General features: G+C 62.4%; 2 protein-coding genes across 3 annotated transcripts; both read left to right on the top strand.

The window, feature by feature from the left end:
* Window positions 1–2,376: 2,376 nt before the first annotated feature.
* On the top strand, window positions 2,377–5,516 carry LRRC8E (leucine rich repeat containing 8 VRAC subunit E; the record flags this gene model as incomplete). The annotated part of the gene is made up of 2 exons (XM_082650402.1): window positions 2,377–2,514; window positions 3,177–5,516. 2 exons carry the CDS (start codon window positions 2,377–2,379, stop codon window positions 5,514–5,516), a joined length of 2,478 nt encoding a protein of 825 aa, XP_082506528.1.
* A 2,522-nt stretch (window positions 5,517–8,038) lies between these two features.
* MAP2K7 (mitogen-activated protein kinase kinase 7) lies at window positions 8,039–17,817 on the top strand. Of its 2 annotated transcripts, XM_082652410.1 has the most exons (12): window positions 8,039–8,211; window positions 10,015–10,062; window positions 13,039–13,180; window positions 13,344–13,410; window positions 13,527–13,640; window positions 13,713–13,832; window positions 13,957–14,064; window positions 14,173–14,352; window positions 14,457–14,537; window positions 14,660–14,802; window positions 15,443–15,488; window positions 15,611–17,817. In XM_082652410.1, the coding sequence occupies exons 1-12, from the start codon at window positions 8,088–8,090 to the stop codon at window positions 15,743–15,745; spliced, it is 1,308 nt and encodes a 435-aa protein (XP_082508536.1). In that variant the 5' UTR covers window positions 8,039–8,087; the 3' UTR covers window positions 15,746–17,817. The 2 variants fall into 2 exon arrangements, with proteins under 2 accessions (XP_082508536.1, XP_082508537.1); XM_082652411.1 differs by lacking the exon at window positions 10,015–10,062.
* Window positions 17,818–17,952: the final 135 nt, after the last annotated feature.

Here is a 17,952-nt window from a genome sequence, read left to right as displayed (position 1 = left end):
CCACACTCCCAGAGCTGGGATAAAACGAGACACTGAAGGCATCTGGTGGTCATAAGTTCTCTGCTCCCACACCCCCATGAAGCCTTCTCCCCAAGCCCTCCCACCAGCCCTGTTCAGACACAGGGGGGCCAGCCTTGTGTCTGGGGAAACTTAATGGCAGGTTCGGGACGATCAAGATTGAGTCATGGAGACAGATAATGATAAACCCATGTCTGCTTCTGAGGCTGTTGCGTATACACTTTGCTCTGTGGGTGCATCCCCTGGGCCATCTGCTGGGGACCCTGGGTGTGTCTCTGCCTTCTTGCCTTTGATTGTGGACCCGGGATGGCCAGTGGGGAGCTTCCACCATTGTGAGATGGGTCCTGAAGGGTGGCAAGGACTCAGGGGGCGGGCAGTTGGTCCCTGCCCGTCTGTGTGGCATTTTTGCTAACAGTTACCATTCTCAGGTGAAGCAGCTAAGCAGTGTCCCTCGCAGGGGTAGGTGGCCAGGGCAGGGAGAATGGTGGGTGGCCAGAACTGGAAGAGGGCATATGGCCGGCTCCCTGGTCCTGGGTCTCTCCTCAACTTAGTGTGTACTTGCCCTTTGTACACACATGCCCTGAGGTGCACGCTCCAGAATGCCCCCAGGGTGTCCCTTTCGGTGGCTGCAATTTGGCTCCTGGGGGCTGTTGAGCTGCCCTGAGTGTGTTTCTAGCAGATTCCCTGGTGTTTGAGCCTGTGACGCACTGGAGGCATCTTTACTCGGCTTATTGTTTAGGACAGGGTGTGAAACTGAGCACGAGGGATGAGCCATTGGGTGAGGGATCCTGTGCTCTGTCTGCACACCCCCTTGCATGTGCCGGCTGCTGGGTGAGTCAGGGCCTGAGTCAGGAGGCCCCGGAGCCTGGGTGTGGGCAGGCGTGTCCCTGTCCCTTTCATATTATCCCGGGTACTGAGGTGGGAGCCTCTGATGGGATTAAGGGGATTAAGGACTGCCCCGACTTCAGCCTGGGGGTGGGGCCTGCATCCCATATCCCCGCCCACTTCCACCTTGTCCTCACTCAGGAGTAACCCTAAGGCCTTCAAGGGTTGTGGAGACCAAAAAGGGAGGCAAGGAGGTGTCAGAGCGATTGACTGAGGTGTGGGACAGAGGCCAGTTTCCCTCCCACCCAGGAGACGGGTGGGAGGCTGGAGGACCAGCTGGTGGCCCAGATGCCTCCCTTCTTTGCCCAGCCTGTGCCCAGTGACAGGCTGTCAGGATGAGGACCGCAGGCCGCAGGAAACCTGCCTGATATAAAACAAGATCTTTATATTTGGGAGCATGGATACTGGGGAGGGGGGCAGACGCCTAGGAGCCCCCCCAGAGGCGGCGAGGGGCTTGCTGCCTCCCTTTCCTTCGCCCCTCCAGCCTCGGAGGTGGGGGAAAAGGCTCCCGACTGCCTGTCGGGGAGGGTGATGTCCCAGCCCGTGGCCCACGCCCCCGTGTGACTTGCGCCTAGTTGTCTGTATCTGGAATAATGATACCTTGGTCTAAAATGAAAGCCTGGGACAGACAGAGTGGGCTGGCCGCCCAGGAGCCTGGCAGCCCAGCCCTGTCCCAGTCGTAGGTGTCACCCTGGCTCTCTCCCTGTGAGTTTTCCATTTCCTGATCCTCTGCCCTGTCCTTGCGCCCCCCTGCCCCTGACTCTCAGAGGCCAGGTCTCTGTTTTCTGCCGCAGATCCTAGGCACTTGCCCCACTAGAAACCCAGGTGTCCTAGTCACTCCCACCCCCCAGGGCTGACCAGCCTTCAGCTTTGCCACTCCCTGCCCCTGGGGCCCGAAACCAGAGCCAGGCTCCAGCCAGGCTCCAGCCGGCTTTTCCGGTTGGAGGTTGGAGGTGGTGCCCGGAGCGCCCCTGAAGGGGGTGCGGGGCCCATGCCCCGGAAGTCTCCGTGTCTCTGGGACTCTCTCCGGTCCAGTGGTGGAGGGAGCCGGGGCTGGCCGCCTGGATACCGGGTACCTGGGGTCAGAGAAGCAGAGCGAAGTGTTTCCAATTGGCGTCAAGTGTGGGAGGAGATGCCTGGGCCCCGGGAGAAGGCCACACGGGCAAGCTGTGGGGCAGCGGCCCCGTGGACTGCCCCTCCTGAGCTCTGAGGGCAAGCAGAGTCCGACCGAGGTAGGGGTCCCTGGGAGCAGAGGTGGTGAGGACAGTAGTTGCCCGGCTCCAGGAAGGAGGCGAGGTCTGTGGGGGGAGGGGAAGGAAGCGCACAGCTTGTGGGTTCTGCCAGAGTTTGGCAGGGCCGAGCGCGGATTGGGAGCAGATGCGTGTGTCTGGCTCTTCTGGGGACCCGGCACCGGGCGCCCTTTCCTGAGGGTCTCTCTCTGCACCCTCCACTTCCCGCTCTCCCACAGGCGGGATGATTCCGGTGGCGGAGTTCAAGCAGTTCGCGGAGCACCAGCCCAACTTCAAGGTGCTCAAACCTTGGTGGGACGTGCTGGCCGAGTACCTCACCGTGGCTATGCTCATGATCGGGGTCTTCGGCTGCACCCTCCAGGTAAGGGGCGGGGCAGGGGCGGGGTCTCTAGGGCCGGGGTCTGGGAAGTTCCGGAAGTCTTCCGTTATCGTCTCTTAGTTCTGGAGACTGGAAGTCTGAAATCAAAGTGTTGACAGGGTTGGTTCCTTCCGAAAGCTGTGAGGGAGAATGTGTTCCACGGCTCCCTTCTAGACTCTGGTGGCCTCAGGCATTCCTTGGTTTACAGATAACGTTCTCCCTGTATCTTCAAAGCATCTTCCGTGTGTGTGTGTGTGTGTGTGTGTGTGTGTGTATGTCTGTGTGTCTGTGTGAGTCTGTGTCCAGATTTCTCCCTTTTATAAGGCCAGAGTCCTATTGGGTTAGGGCCCACCCCCAATGACCTCATCTTAACTTGATTACATCTGCTCTGCAAAGACTATTTCCAAACAAGGCAACATTCACAGGTATTTGGGGGTTAGGACTTCAACATCTTTTCGAAGGACACAAATCAACCCAGCCCTTTTTTTCAGACAAAGTCCGACGCTCAGAGGTTTACTGACTCTTCCAAAGCTGGGGAACAAACTGGGGACAGTTGGGGGTTGATGGAAACCCCTCTTGCCTTCAGCCTGCTTCCTCCCCCACCCCACAACTTCCCAGGCCGCCCCAGATCCTTCACCATCTTTCACCCTCTCTCCCATCCCCAGGTGACACAGGACAAGATCATCTGTCTGCCCAGTCACGGACCCCGGGAGAACTTATCAGAGGCCCCGTGCCGGCAACTGTTGCTGCAGGGGGTCTCCGAGCATGTGGGGGACCTCCAGGAGTTGAGCGGCCTCAGGAACAACCTGGACCTGCAGCAATACAGCTTCATTAACCAGCTCTGCTACGAGACGGCCCTCCACTGGTACGCCAAGTACTTCCCCTACCTGGTCGTCATCCACACGCTCAACTTCATGGTCTGCACCAGCTTCTGGTTCAAGTTTCCCGGCACCAGCTCCAAGATCGAGCACTTCATCTCTATCCTGGGCAAGTGTTTCGACTCTCCGTGGACCACGCGGGCCCTATCCGAGGTCTCCGGGGAGAACCACAAGGATCCTGCCGCCGCCGGGCGGGCAACGGTGACCATGGCAGCAGCGGCGGCAGGACCAGGGAAGGCAGGTGAGGGTGAGAAGGAGAAGATGCTGGCGGAGCCCGAGAAGGTGGTGACGGAGCCACCGGCTGTCACCCTGCTGGACAAAAAGGAGGGTGAGCAGGCCAAAGCCCTGTTTGAGAAGGTCAAGAAATTCCGTATGCACGTGGAAGAGGGGGACATCCTGTACACCATGTACATCCGGCAGACGGTGCTCAAGGTCTGCAAGTTCTTGGCCATCCTGGTCTACAACCTCGTCTACGTGGGGAAGATCAGCTTCCTGGTGGCCTGTACGGTGGACACCTCGGAGGTCACGGGCTATGCCAGCTTCTGCTGCAGCCACACCAAGGCCCACCTCTTCTCCAAGCTGGCTTTCTGCTACATCTGCTTCGTGTGCGTCTACGGGATCATCTGCTTCTACACACTCTTCTGGCTCTTCCACCGGCCCCTCAAGGAGTACTCCTTCCGGTCCGTGCGGGAGGAGACGGGCATGGGCGACATCCCCGACGTCAAGAACGACTTCGCCTTCATGCTGCACCTCATCGACCAGTACGACTCACTCTACTCCAAGCGCTTCGCTGTCTTCCTCTCCGAGGTCAGCGAGAGCCGCCTGAAGCAGCTCAACCTCAACCACGAGTGGACGACCGAGAAGCTGCGGCAGAAGCTGCAGCGCAACGCCTGCGGCCGGCTCGAGCTGGCCCTCTGCATGCTCCCGGGGCTGCCCGACACGGTCTTCGAGCTCAGCGAGGTGGAGGCCCTGCGGCTGGAGGCCATCTGTGACGTCACCTTCCCCCCAGGCCTCTCGCAGCTGGTGCACCTGCAGGAGATCAGCCTGCTCCACTCTCCGGCCAGGCTGCCCTTCTCCTCGCAGATCTTCCTGCGGGACCACCTGAAGGTCATCCGGGTCAAGTGCGAGGAGCTCCGAGAGGTGCCCCTCTGGGTGTTCGGGCTGCGCAGCCTGGAGGAGCTGCACCTGGAGGGGGTCTTCCCCCCGGAGCTGGCCCGGGCAGCGACCCTCGAGAGCCTCCGGGAGCTGAAGCAGCTGAAGGTGCTGTCTCTGCGGAGCAACGCCGGCAAAGTGCCCGCCAGCGTGACCGACGTGGCCGGTCACCTGCAGCGGCTCAGCCTGCACAACGACGGGGCCCGCCTGCTGGCACTGAACAGCCTCAAGAAGCTGGCGGTGCTTCGGGAGCTGGAGCTGGTGGCCTGCGGGCTGGAGCGCATCCCCCATGCCGTCTTCAGCCTGAGCGCACTACAGGAACTGGACCTCAAGGACAACCACCTGCGGTCCATCGAGGAGATCCTCAGCTTCCAGCACTGCCGCAAGCTGGTCACACTCCGGCTGTGGCACAACCAGATCGCCTATGTCCCCGAGCACGTACGGAAGCTCCGGGGCCTTGAGCAGCTCTATCTCAGCCACAACAAGCTGGAGACACTGCCCACCCAGCTCGGCATGTGCTCTGGCCTCCGCCTGCTGGACATCTCCCATAACGGGCTGCACTCCCTGCCGGCCGAGCTGGGCCTCCTCCAGAACCTGCAGCACCTGGCTGTCTCCTACAATGCCCTGGAGCTTCTGCCCGACGAGCTCTTCTTCTGCCGCAAGCTGCGGACGCTGCTCCTCGGCTACAACAACCTGAGCCAGCTCTCGCCCCAGGTGGGGGCCCTCGGGGCCCTCAGCCGCCTGGAGCTCAAGGGCAACCGGCTGGAGGCGCTGCCGGAAGAACTCGGCAACTGTGGGGGACTGAAGAAGTCGGGGCTCCTGGTGGAGGACACCCTTTACGAAGGGCTGCCGGCAGAGGTGCGGGACAGAATGGAGGTGGAGAGAAGCCAGGGAGGGGCAGGTTGCGGTAGAGGCCTTCCAGATGCTATCACCCTGGAATCTCTACTGTTATCTTCAAGGGAGGGGGCCAAGTGAGCCCAGGCCGGGACAGGAGGAGCAGACGTGCCAGGCTGGTGGAGCCCAAGGCAAGATCCTAGGATTGGTTTGCCTGGGAGGCTGTGGATCTAGGGTGGAACATCCTGGAGGGATTAACTCAGTCATAAGACTCTCAGAGCAAAACCACACCTGTGTCTTTGGCTAGCTTGCCTGCCCCCAGCCCTGGGCCAGAGCTGCTGCTCCCCCAACCCACTCCGAACATTCGGGCTCAATCAATGCCACATATGGGGGTGGGGCTCATCCCAATGGGATTTCAACCCTCTCTTCCTGACCAAAACAGCTTACATCTGGGGTTCTCTCCCAAGGAGGGGACACAGACGCAACAGACAAGCTCCCCCCTCCTCCACCTCCAACTTGGATGTTAATCCCCTATTTTTTTTTCATTTATTTATTTATTTTTTTGCGGTACGTGGGCCTCTCACTGTTGTGGCCTCTCCCGTTGCGGAGCACAGGCTCCGGACGCGCAGGCTCAGTGGCCATGGCTCACGGGCCCAGCCGCTCCGCGGCATGTGGGATCTTCCCGGACCGAGGCACGAACCCGTGTCCCCTGCATCGGCAGGCGGACTCCCAACCACTGCGCCACCAGGGAAGCCCAATCCCCTATTTATAAGTTGTTTGCTATGGACACCTGAACTCAGAAAAAATGGTTTTCACATTTGGCTAGGCATCAAAGTCAACATCAAAACAAAACATCCCAGGCCCCACCCCTGAAAGACTGACTCAGGAGCTTTGCCTGGAGGCCAGGAACTTGCCGGTAAATATAAGCATCCCAGGTAATTCTGACAAAGACAGTCCCAGGCCTGTGTGTTGGAAAATGCTGACCTACAGAGTCAGATATCTGGGTGTCTAGAGTAGGGATTCTGAACTTTTGTTTAGATCCCTAGATGCTTTGAGAAACCTGATGAAAGCTGGGCACCTCCTTCCTCAGGAAAATGCTCACGTACGTGAAAAGTTCTGCAAACAACTTGAGGCAATCAACAGATTCCCCCAGATCCCCTAGAGGGCTGTTTATGGACATCCTAAGGATCGGAGACCCCAGGTTAAGAACACCTGCTGTGGAGGGTACATTTTTCTGAAGACAGGCTGGGACTTTGTCTTTCACATGTTCCCTATGCGAGGGAATGTATATCAGTGGGTGCTTAATAAATGATACTAACTATGAGAACTAGAATCTTGATCCTTGTGTCCACTCCTGTGAGTCTAAGCCTTCGATTCCACCAGACCAAGTACAGGGAAGTGGCGACAGTCACATTCCAGAATCAAGGGTATCAGTGCATCCCGGAAGCAGAGGCAGAGAGAGACCTCAGCTAACCAGGAGAAATCAGGTGGCATCGTCTGCCTAGGTTTTTTCCTGGAGAACTGCTCTTCCTCTACCTTCCCTGTTAGTCTCCCGGCTCCACAGTTTTGGATCTGCTCCACCTGTAAGTTGTCACCAGAGGAGTCGCCACAAGCCTTCAACGCCCATCACAGTGTCCCTGTGCTGGAGCGGGCAGGGCACAGCCTGCCCAACCCTGACCTCCTGGGATCACCACCTTCATGGTGTCTGCAAAATGCGAGCCTCCTCCTGGCACCAGAGAGCAGAGGCAAGGTGCTCTCCAGGGGCCCCAGGGTTCCAGATGGGGACATTTTCCCAGCACTCTTCAGACCAGCTAAAGAAAATGTGTAGGCCGCGGAGGCGCCAGGTAGAGGCACCAAACCCCGGGGCCTATCTTCTGCGTTGTCCAGGAGCTGGGAGCAAATTCTGGGGGCAGGGCAGTTGAGGGAAGTCTTAAAATGTCCCACGCAAGTCTGATTTGGAACTCTCGGACCTTGACCTTGGCCCCCCTACCGGCCCCCCAGTCGCCGAGGGCAGGGGTCACGCCACTGGATTCCCAGGGTCCTGACAGTGGCCCGAGCCCTACACCGCCCATCCTACATGTCCTCGGCCAACCCTGAGCCTGCTGAAATGGAAAGGGCTTGCCCCGGGTGCCTACTTATGGTGAGGAGGCAGCAATTAAGCATAACAGGGATCCTAAGGAAGCACTGAGATGAGAAAGGCAGTTCCGAGAGGGAGTAGGTGCCAGCGATGGCCGGGCCGAGAAGAGAAAGAACGAGGCTGAGGACACACAACCATGGCGACCACCGGGGACAGCGACAGGGGGGGAAAAAACAAAGTCACGAGTGCGCATGCGCAACAGAGGCCACGGGCGTGACCTGTCTCCTCCTCTGTACGCTTGCGCGCTGCTTTCTCCGCCCACCGCTGTAAGCGGAACGGTGAGTGGGTTTCCAGACAGCGCCTCTTGCCGGAGCGCTCGGGAATTCACGCATGCGCCTCACACTGAGAGGATTCGCACGTTGCCAGCAGCGAGCTCTAGGCGGCGTCATCCCTCCGGTCGGGACGAAGCACGCACGCGCGGAAGTTCGCACGCGGGAAGGGCGGGTGTGCACCGCGAGCATGCGCCCTGCTGAGCGAGACGGCGGCTCGGCGGGGTCATCCGAGCGCAGGCGCAGTGCGGTGTTTGTCTGCGGGACTGACGGGCGGCCGGGCGGTGCGCGGCGGCGGCGGGGAAGATGGCGGCGTCCTCCCTGGAGCAGAAGCTGTCCCGCCTGGAAGCAAAGCTGAAGCAGGAGAACCGCGAGGCCCGGCGGAGGATCGACCTCAACCTGGATATCAGCCCCCAGCGGCCCAGGCCCAGTAAGCACGGCGGCGTGGGGGAGGGGGCGAGCGGGGCGGGGCGCGCGCCGCGGGAGGCCCCGCCCCCGCCTCCAGGCCCCGCCCCCGCTTCCGGGGCGCTCTAGCTCCTTCTCTCCGCCCCGCTCCTCGCTATCGGCCAGCGGTGAGAGGGTCACGGTGACCCGGGAGGCGTGGGGCCCGCGGGTTCCCGGGCAGCCCTTCCCCTGCCTGGGGGTTCCCCCTTAACGGGGCCTGGGAGCCCAGTTACCCGGCTCCAGGCGAGGCCCCCCACCTGATGACCCGCCCCCAATCACCGGGATCCTCGGAGCCTCTGTCACCTACCCTGAGCCTTGCTTCTCCTACTTCATGCGACCGTGACTACATCCAGGTCCTCCGCTAACATGTACACATCCCTTTTCACCAGCTGATTCTACTCCCGCCATCTCAGTGATTGTGTCAAGAGGTTCCCCCCCCCGCGTTCCGCACCTGGGTCCGTGTCTGGGATCTTGTCATTGGGCTCAGCGGACTCCCTCCCACATACAGTTTACCCATATACACCAGGCCCCCTCATACTCCTCTGACTCGTTTCACTGTTGCCATCTTTCTGGCTCCTCCAGAAATAAACACGCAACTCCCAAGCGCGGCGACTTTGTCATTTAGAATCAAGTGACTTCCCCATTCTTACACACCCACACCCATCCAGCCCGGGGATACCTGAGGCCAGTGCGACTTTATCTAGGCATCCCAGGGCACGTACACCTCCTTTCTGGTCCCACAGTCCCCGTGTCTCCCTGGCGTCTTGTCATCTGGAGTCAAGAGCTACCCCCCAGCACGCACATCTGGCTCGGAATCACCGTGACCACATCTAGTCTGCTTGTCATTTCCTGCATGATCCCCTCCCCATATCCTTGAAGCTCAGAGGGAGTCAGATTTTTCCCCTTCCTACAGACCTGATGAACAGCAGCCCACACACATGCTTTCTGTTTTTGTTTTTGGACGCACCGCGCGGCATGTGGCATGTTAGTCCCCCACCAAGGATCGAACCCGTGCCCCCTGCGTTGGAAGTGCAGTTTTAACCACTGGACCACCAGGGAATTCCCCTGCCCACACACCCATGCCTTCTGTGTCTCTCTTGATCCAGCAAATTGCTCTCCTTTTTATCCCCTCTGATATGACTCCTGTGGCTTATGTAGCTCTCTGTGGAGTCATCCTGACAGGACGGGGAAGACACTTCCTCATCTGGGTTCCCCCACCACTGCCTGCTCACCCAGCCTGGCGCCCCCATCCTTGTGTAGGGTCCACTCCCCATTCTCCCTTTCCTGACCTGGGCCCGTGTGGGTTTCTCACTGGATTGGGGGTGTGTGTGTGTGTCTCTTGGGGCCCAGAAAAAAACCCGAGGTGGCAGTGCTGGCACTGGACACTGCCTGGGGTAGGAAGCCCAGCCAGGACTGGAGGGTCCCCGCTGGTCTCTGCAGTGTTACTCCCCCTCCAACCCCAGTGTGGACAAGACAGGCCTAGGTACGGGGCCTGGGGTGCCTTGCAGGGTGGCTGTCCCAGATGGAGAGCGAGGCACGGTGAGACCCATGGCGAGCAGGCCGCGGGGAGCCCCCTCCAGGCGTCTGTGTCTGTGTCAGCTCCATCCCATCCTCCCAGTTCTCCCATCTCTGTCGGTTTCTACCCATCTCTGCAGTTTGGTACCGCGTGCCTCCCCCTCCTCTCCGTTATGATTTGATTTGATTTCTTTTCTTTTGGACAAATCGGTGGTTTCCGTTGTGATTTATCGTGGTGTTGTTTTTTTTTTTTTTCTTCCTTTTCCCCATCCAGTTATTGTGATCACTCTAAGCCCTGCTCCTGCCCCGTCCCAACGAGCAGGTACCAGCCTTTTTATCATCGCTGCTTGGACCTCTGCACCATTGACCTAACCGCTGCCCCGGCCGCAGAATGCCATCCCCCCCTTCCCCCTCCCACGTGCTCCGTGTGTGCGTGTGCGCATCCCCCCCTCTCACCCTCACTCTCTGTCCATCCACACCGTCCGCGTCCGGCCCACCCGGCCACTTCCTCTGTCTTCTCACCTCCCGCTCCTCCCTTCCTCTTGGGCTCAGGTTTGGACTCCCTGGAGGAGGAGACAGACTCCCTCACCGGCCGGGAGTCTGTCGCCTGCCAAGGGGGTCACGAGTGTCCGTGCGTGTGCCTGCAGGCGTGTGCATGAGCGGGGGGAGGGAGAGCTGCTCATCCGCCTCAGCAGCCCAGCGGACCCGTGTCACCCCCTGGGCTGAGCCATGCTAGGCTTGGACTGAGTCCCTGTCCTCTCAGGGCTGGTGCGCCCCAGGGGGTGGGGGACCCTGGGGGTTGGAGGGCAGTGAGCACTGAGGGCCTCCAGGCGGGAAGTGGAGGAGACCCCGGCGCCTTGGAGGGAAGGCCGGGTGGAGCAGGGAGCAGGGTTGCAGTCGGGAAACCTCTGGAGAAGGTGGAATTTGAGCAAAGTCTCCTGGGAGGTGGGGGCAGCGCAGGGATGGAAGTAGAGGAAGCAGCCCCCCTAGGGGCGGAGGGCAGGTGCCAGTGGGTCTGGGAGCAGACGGGTGTGGGACATGCCTGTGCGAAGGGCGGGGGTGCTGAGAGAGATGGGGTGGGGGTCTGGCCTCATTGGTCCTTGTGAGCAGGACTAGGTTGGGAAGTGTGTGTGTGTGTGCACGCGCGTGCGTGCGTGCGTGCGCGCGTGCGTGTGTGTCGGAAGGTGAGGGGCTCTGTGGCTCTGCTGGAGACCCTGTGGCATGTCGTCTGCCCATCTGCGTGGCTTTGTGCCATGCCCTGTGTGCGTGTGCCTACGTGTGTCGACTGACAGCCTGGTACGTGTGTGGCTCCTGATGGCCGCGTGCTCCCCACCCCCCACCCCCGCCCCGTGTCCTTTCTCGTTCTCTCTCATTCATTCTTCTCTCTCTCTCTTTCCCCTTCAGCCTCTCGCTCTCATTCTGCCCTCCTGACCTGCCGTGGGCCCGGTACCACCTCTGTGACTTCTGTTCTCAGGGTCTTTGTCTACCTCCCTCCACCCCACCTTAGCCACCCCGCACCGGCCCCGCTCACACGCCTACCGTGCGTCAGTTTGCGGGGCTGGCTGGAAGCCTCTGTCCCCCTACAGCCTTGGCCCCGGGTTCTGGGGCGGCCCTCAGAGGGCCCGGTGGACTGTGTAAGGGAGGGGACCGACAGGACACCACACCGAGAGGTGTGGGTAGGAGAGGGCTGTGGTCCTCACTCAGAAAGGGGGCCCTGGTGCCCCCAGGGAACCTGAACCTGACAGGGATCCAGGGTCCCGGTGCAGGGGGAGCTCGAGGGTCCTCGGGAGCCCCGGAGGTTGTCCAGCCAGAGAGGGAGGTATTACGACTGGGATTCTGGCCCCGGCAGAGCAGAGCAGCAGGGAGGGCACGGGAGGAGAGGCCTCCGGGCCAGTGGAGGGGACTGGGCCCGGCCACGTCCCCGGGGTCCCCAGAGCTCTTCCATCACTCCCGCCAGGCCCTCCTAGGACTGCAGGCCAGGCTCATAGACCTGCCCCTCGCTCTGGCTGCGGTCAGGGTTGCAGGCCAGCAAAGCGCCTGGGCACCAGGTGCTGAACATACCTGTCTCTACCCGTTGATCACTGGGCCCACGTCACCAGGTGCCTGGAGAACTGTGGGAGGAGAAGGTGGGCCATGCGGGAAGTGTGGAGAGAGGAGGGGGCGTCAGCCAAGGGCTAAGGAGAATGGCCCGCCCCCAGCTCCTGGCCTGCTCTCCAGGGGAAGGTGAACCTGGGAGGTGCTTGTAGCCTGCAGCCTCCTCAGCCAGGGGCTCCCCTTCTGGAGGCCGAGTGCCAGGGTCTCCGGGGTTCAGGGGTTCACTGGAGGGTCATCACCCTGGCCCCCACTCCCCACCCTGGGGCCTGCCCAGCCCGGAGGCTCCTAGCCCCTCAGGGAATCCGCTCTCCTTTCCCAGGCCCCTCCCCGGCCTGTCTCTGCAGCGCGTCCTCTGGGCAGCTGGGCCCCGAGTCTCGGCTCCCGGCTGTCTGTCTCCCGCCCTCCCGTCCCCTAATGCCGCCTGCCCGTCCTGGGGTGCCCGCTGCCTGCACGCTGCCTGCCCGCTGCCTGCCTGTAGCATGCCCGAGCTGTCCGCATGCAGGCTTCTGGAAAGAACCAAACTCGCCGCCTGGCCTGGCCCCTGGAGGGGCTGTGCCACCTGGATCCCCTCACCCCAGCCTGGGGTCCTGCCCCTGCCTCGTAGGCCCTAGCTCCGCAGGCCAGGCCGGGAGGCTCACCGATGAGCCCGCAGGCCAGAGGGCGGCCCTCCCTGACCCTGAAACAGAGTGCTGGGCGAGGCAGCTGGAAGCCTAGGTCCCTTGCCCACTCTCTCCTCAGGGTGGTCCAGCCAAGGTCAGGCTGCCCACAGCGCCAGAGCTCGGGCTGATCCCAGCGGGCATTCCTGCCTTGTGTGGTCCAGAGTGTGGGTGTGGTGGCCCTGGGCCTGCTTCCCCGGCGGAGGTGGGGAGGAAAGGGACACAGCGGGGAGGCTGCCTGCCTGAGGGACGGCATCCGCCTCTGGGCCTCCGTTTTCTGTCAGGGGAGGCTTGGGGATGAACCCTCAGCCTCTGGGGACCAGCCCACCGCAAGCCCTTCCAGGTCAGAGGAGTGGGCGGGGTGCGGGGTGGGAAAAGGCACCCTAGGAGTGGTCTGGGAGCGGGGAGCTCCTCCAGCCCAGCGGGGCAGGGGGCTGTGCCGCCCTACCTGAGGGATGCCAGGGAGGGTAAGATGAGGGTTCCAGGCCCTTGAGTTGGGGCCAGCTGGGAGCTAACCCCCTCCCCGCCCCTGGTTCTCACCACCCCAGCCCTGCAGCTCCCACTGGCCAACGATGGGGGCAGCCGCTCACCGTCCTCCGAGAGCTCCCCGCAGCACCCCACGCCCCCCGCACGGCCCCGCCACATGCTGGGGCTCCCGTCAACCTTGTTCACACCGCGCAGCATGGAGAGGTGAGCGGCTAGGGTGGCCGGTGGGAGGGCCGGGAGGTTGGGGCCGGGGCGGGGCGGGGCGCAGGGCAAGCCTCAGGGAGGAGCTGGTGAGCTCTGTGGGACCCTGTGTGTTAGGGGCTGGGGTGGCTTCAGGTTGGTCAGGACCCGCTCTCTGTCCCCTCAGCATCGAGATTGACCAGAAGCTGCAGGAGATCATGAAGCAGACGGGCTACCTGACCATTGGGGGCCAGGTACCGCCCTTCCCTCGGCCCCCCCAGGGAGGGTGGGCAGGACGCTGCTGGTAGGTCTGGGCTGGGGGTGGAGGGCAGAGGCCCGGTGGACCCCCAGCCCTGGCTCTCCTCGCCAGCGCTACCAGGCGGAAATCAACGACCTGGAGAACCTGGGGGAGATGGGCAGTGGCACCTGTGGCCAGGTGTGGAAGATGCGTTTCCGGAAGACGGGGCACGTCATCGCTGTCAAGGTGAGCCCGCCCCCGCCCCGGGTGGGCCCCGCGCCCCAGGCTCGGCGCTAAGGCCCCTGCTGTCCCGTGCAGCAAATGCGGCGCTCGGGGAACAAGGAAGAGAACAAGCGGATCCTCATGGACCTGGACGTGGTCCTCAAGAGCCACGATTGCCCCTACATCGTGCAGTGCTTCGGGACCTTCATCACCAACGTGAGCCGGCCGCCCGCCCCCCAAGCCTCCCGCGCCCCCCGCCCCTCCCCCAGGACCCGAGCCTGTCTGGGGTGGGCAGGAGGGTACAGCCACCCCGCCAAGCCGCCACCTGCTGTCCCCGCAGACGGACGTCTTCATTGCCATGGAGCTCATGGGCACGTGCGCCGAGAAGCTCAAGAAGCGGATGCAGGGCCCTATCCCTGAGCGGATCCTGGGCAAGATGACGGTGGCGGTGAGCAGCTGGGTGGGGCGCGGGCGGGCGGGTGGTCCCCAACCGCCCCCCCGCCCCACCAGGCCCCGTCCCTGCCATCACTGGTGCCCTCCTCTGCCCGCGCCGCAGATCGTGAAGGCACTCTACTACCTGAAGGAGAAGCACGGCGTGATCCACCGGGACGTCAAGCCCTCCAACATCCTGCTGGATGAGCGGGGCCAGATCAAGCTCTGCGACTTCGGCATCAGCGGCCGCCTCGTCGACTCCAAAGCCAAAACGCGGAGCGCGGGTTGCGCTGCCTACATGGCAGTAAGTGGGGCCCAGCAGCGCCCGGCGGGCGGGCGGGCATGAGGGGCGGTACGCCCACCCCAGCCACAGGGGTACATCCACCCTCTCCTCCTTCCCGCCGGCAGCCTGAGCGCATCGACCCCCCGGACCCCACCAAGCCCGACTACGACATCCGGGCCGACGTGTGGAGCCTGGGCATCTCCTTGGTGAGTTGGGGTCCCTGCTCTCCGAGGCCAGGGGTGGGGTCTTCTCGGGGTACGGAGGCAGGTGGCAGGAAAGGGCAGGATCCTGTCCTTGGCCGGCCCAGCCCTGCCCGTCTCTCTCCCAGGTGGAGCTGGCGACGGGACAGTTTCCCTACAAGAACTGCAAGACGGACTTTGAGGTCCTCACCAAAGTCCTACAGGAAGAACCCCCGCTCCTGCCTGGTCACATGGGCTTCTCGGGGGACTTTCAGTCCTTCGTCAAAGACTGGTGAGGGGACTTGCCTGGTGGCACAGCGGTTAAGACTCCACGCTCCCGATGCAGGGGGCCCGGGCTCAATCCCTGGTCAGGGAACTAGATCCCACATGCATGCCGCAACTAAGAGTTAAAGACTGGTGAGGAGCCCCGCCCCCGCCCTCCACTCTGGAAGGCAGGGTGAGGTCAGATGTGGCCCTGCACCCAGGCCACTGGGGAGGGGAGAGGGGCCCCAGGATGGTGTGGGGGCTGGAGCCCGAGCCCCGGGAGCTAGGAGTTGGGTTTGGACTCAGCCTGAGGGGACACCTGGCCCCAGGGGTATTTGGCAGGGTGGCCCTCGGGCTTCATCTTGGGGGAGCTGTGAACGAGCGGAGGCGCCCCAGGGCTAAGGGCTCTGAGTGTCCTGCACCAACTGGCAAGAGTAGCACACGCGGGACGTCCACATTGGAGCCTCCCGTGGGGGAGCCCACCCACCCCTCCCATGGGCGTCTCACGGCCCACATTGGGCTTCTGTCACGGTGGGGGGCCCAAGCGCAGGCCCGGGAGGGTGCGGGCTTCTGCCCACAGATCTTGCAGACCCGACAACTCAGCCACGAGGGCGGCCAGGCCTCTCCTACCTGCTCTCACTTCTCTTCCTTTCCTCTTCTCCTTCCAGCCTTACTAAAGATCACAGGAAGAGACCAAAGTATAATAAGCTACTTGTGAGTACCCGGGGCCCTCCCCAGCCCCCATCCTAAGCCCCCCGCCACACTGGGTGCCGGGCCTGAGCAAGGCCAGCAGGGAAGATGCCCTCGCCCTAAGTGCCCTGCCTTGGGCCCCACAGGAACACAGCTTCATCAAGCGCTACGAGACGCTGGAGGTGGACGTGGCGTCCTGGTTCAAGGATGTCATGGCGAAGACCGAGTCGCCGCGGGCGAGTGGGGTCCTGAGCCAGCATCACCTGCCCTTCTTCAGGTAGCCGCACAGCGGCGGCCAGCCTACTGGGGGCCGGGGGCGTGGCCACCGGCCTCCCCTTCCCCACCCGGCCACCCAGCTGCCCGCCAGGGGAGCCCTGGGACCTGGACGGCCGCCGAGGGCTGAGGACAGAAAGTAGGGGGCGCCAACCCACCCCTGACTCCCTGCCCACCAGCCATGGACAGATGGGCCCACCAGGCCCCAGCCCTTCCCGTCCTAGGATCAGCCGGCTGTGCGCATCCCCTCCGACAGACACTGTGAACGGAAGACAGCAGGCCGCGAGCAGACTCGCTATTTATTCAGTTGTAACCTCTGGGCTGGGGCGGCCCCCAGGGGCCGGGAGAGAGCCGCCCGTCCTGTCCCCTCCCCTCCACACCGCGCTGTCCCACCGCCGCCTCGCACGCACATGCACCCTGGCTCCATCTCCCTCTCTCTGTCCCCTCCCTCTCTACCTCTCTGGCTTTCCCTGTCTCCCTCCCTGCTTCTGCCTCTCTCCTGGCCCAGGCCCTGCCACCCCCGGCGGCACCCCTGGGTCCGTTTAGGTCTCCGGCAAGCCATGAGTCAGTTGGCTGGCGTCCTCGCCCTGGGCAGGCGGGCTGGACGTTGTGACTGCAGCCAGACCCGGGCTGGTCTCTCTCTTTCTCTTTTTGATCTCAGGGGGTCCTTTTTGGAGTTTATCGTATTTTATTGTACTTGGTGGGGTGTTTGGGGGGTGGGGGGAGGAGAAGAGCTTGTTCTCATGGGGTTTGTCGGTACCTTCAGAAACTTTTACCAAAGTCATGTTTAGCTGCTTGTGGTGGCAGCCCCCCCGATGGCCCACGGGCGCTGGGGGGCTGGGGGCCGAGCCTTGGGGGCCTGGGCCACCCTGCCGGGGAGAGACTAGTCCCAAAGGTGGGCTCTGGGTGGGGGGGCGGGGTGCTCCTCCCTCGGGGCTGGAGACTGGCCACAGCTTGTAGGGGTGAGTTGAGGACCTCGGGGGGTGTGGAGGGAGCCCAAGGGGCCGTGGCCACACAGGGTGGCCTTCAGGGAAGGCAGGCGTGGGGCATGGTGGAGGGCAGCAGGTGCCGGTGAGGCAGAGGCGGAGGAGGGAATGGGTGACAGGAGCGGGGGCCATGGGGCCCGGGGAGACAGGGATTGAGGGCACGTGGAGTGGACGTGGGGGGTCTGAGGATGTGTGACAGGGACAGAGGTGGGGCAGGCCGAGGGCTGGGCGTGTGGAGGCAGTCACGCCCTCGTAGTGGCCCTGAGCGCCCCTCGACTCACCCAGAGCTGGCCAGTCCCCAGCCCACACCGAGGCCCGGGCCCTGGGGAGCAGCGAGAGCAGGAGGAGGGGGTGTGTTTCCTTTTTGTTGGTGATGCATGCAAATCAAGTGGACAACGAAATAACAACAAAAAACAAAAGAAAACTCCAGAAAAACCACAAAAAGCAACCAACACCAAAGGTGAGGAAGCTCGCTGGATGTAGCTGAAGCAATCTAGACTAGGCGTCACTGTACCCTCCATCTAGCTCACCGACTGTAGTTACTACTAGGATAGTCACAAAACGCCGCATGTTTTAAAAAGTACTCGAAGTCATCTTTTCTCTGCCCCCCACCCCGGGGGTGGCCACCTTCTTTCGCTCCAATCCCCTTTGTGAGGGGAGGGGGGCAGGGTGCGGGGCCAGTAGGCCTGGCTCCCGCCCTCCCTCATGGGCCCCAGCCACAGGGGCCTTTGTGGGTAGCCGGGAAGGTCGCGTGGCTGGCCCCAAGGGCCAGCTGCCTGAGTTTATTTTTATTTAACTTTATTTTCTGTTTTGTGAGTGTGTGTCGGCCCGTTTCCCCTCCCCGCCTTCAGTGTTAAATGGGAGCCTCTCCTTCCCCCCTACCTTTCCCATGTCTCCCCCCCTCCACCCAGTCACCAGTCACCAGCCATCCCTCTCCATCAGGCAGAGGGTGAAGTGGGCAGGTGGGGGCCTGGGCCCAGCCCATGGTCTACAACCCCTTCTCAGGCCGCCAGTACTGCCCCGTCCCTTTTTAAAACGAAACGCCCTCGTTTGTAAATCCTTAGATGCTTGAGAATAAAACCCCTCCCTTTTCTTCTGCGGTGTCTGTGGTGTGTGTTGTGAGCCTGGCAGGGCCTGGCAGTGAGGTGGGGAAAGGGGCCAGGGAAGGGGTCGTGAGCCCCGACCTTGGGGCTTGGGGGCTGGTGGATGGGGCCTCTGCAGCGAAGAGA

This window comes from Grampus griseus (genome assembly GCF_964374135.1).
Source record: "Grampus griseus genome assembly, chromosome: 3".
Lineage (NCBI taxonomy): Eukaryota > Metazoa > Chordata > Mammalia > Artiodactyla > Delphinidae > Grampus > Grampus griseus.
Note: the sequence above shows the minus strand (reverse complement) of the source record. Positions and strands in the feature narration are given on the sequence as shown.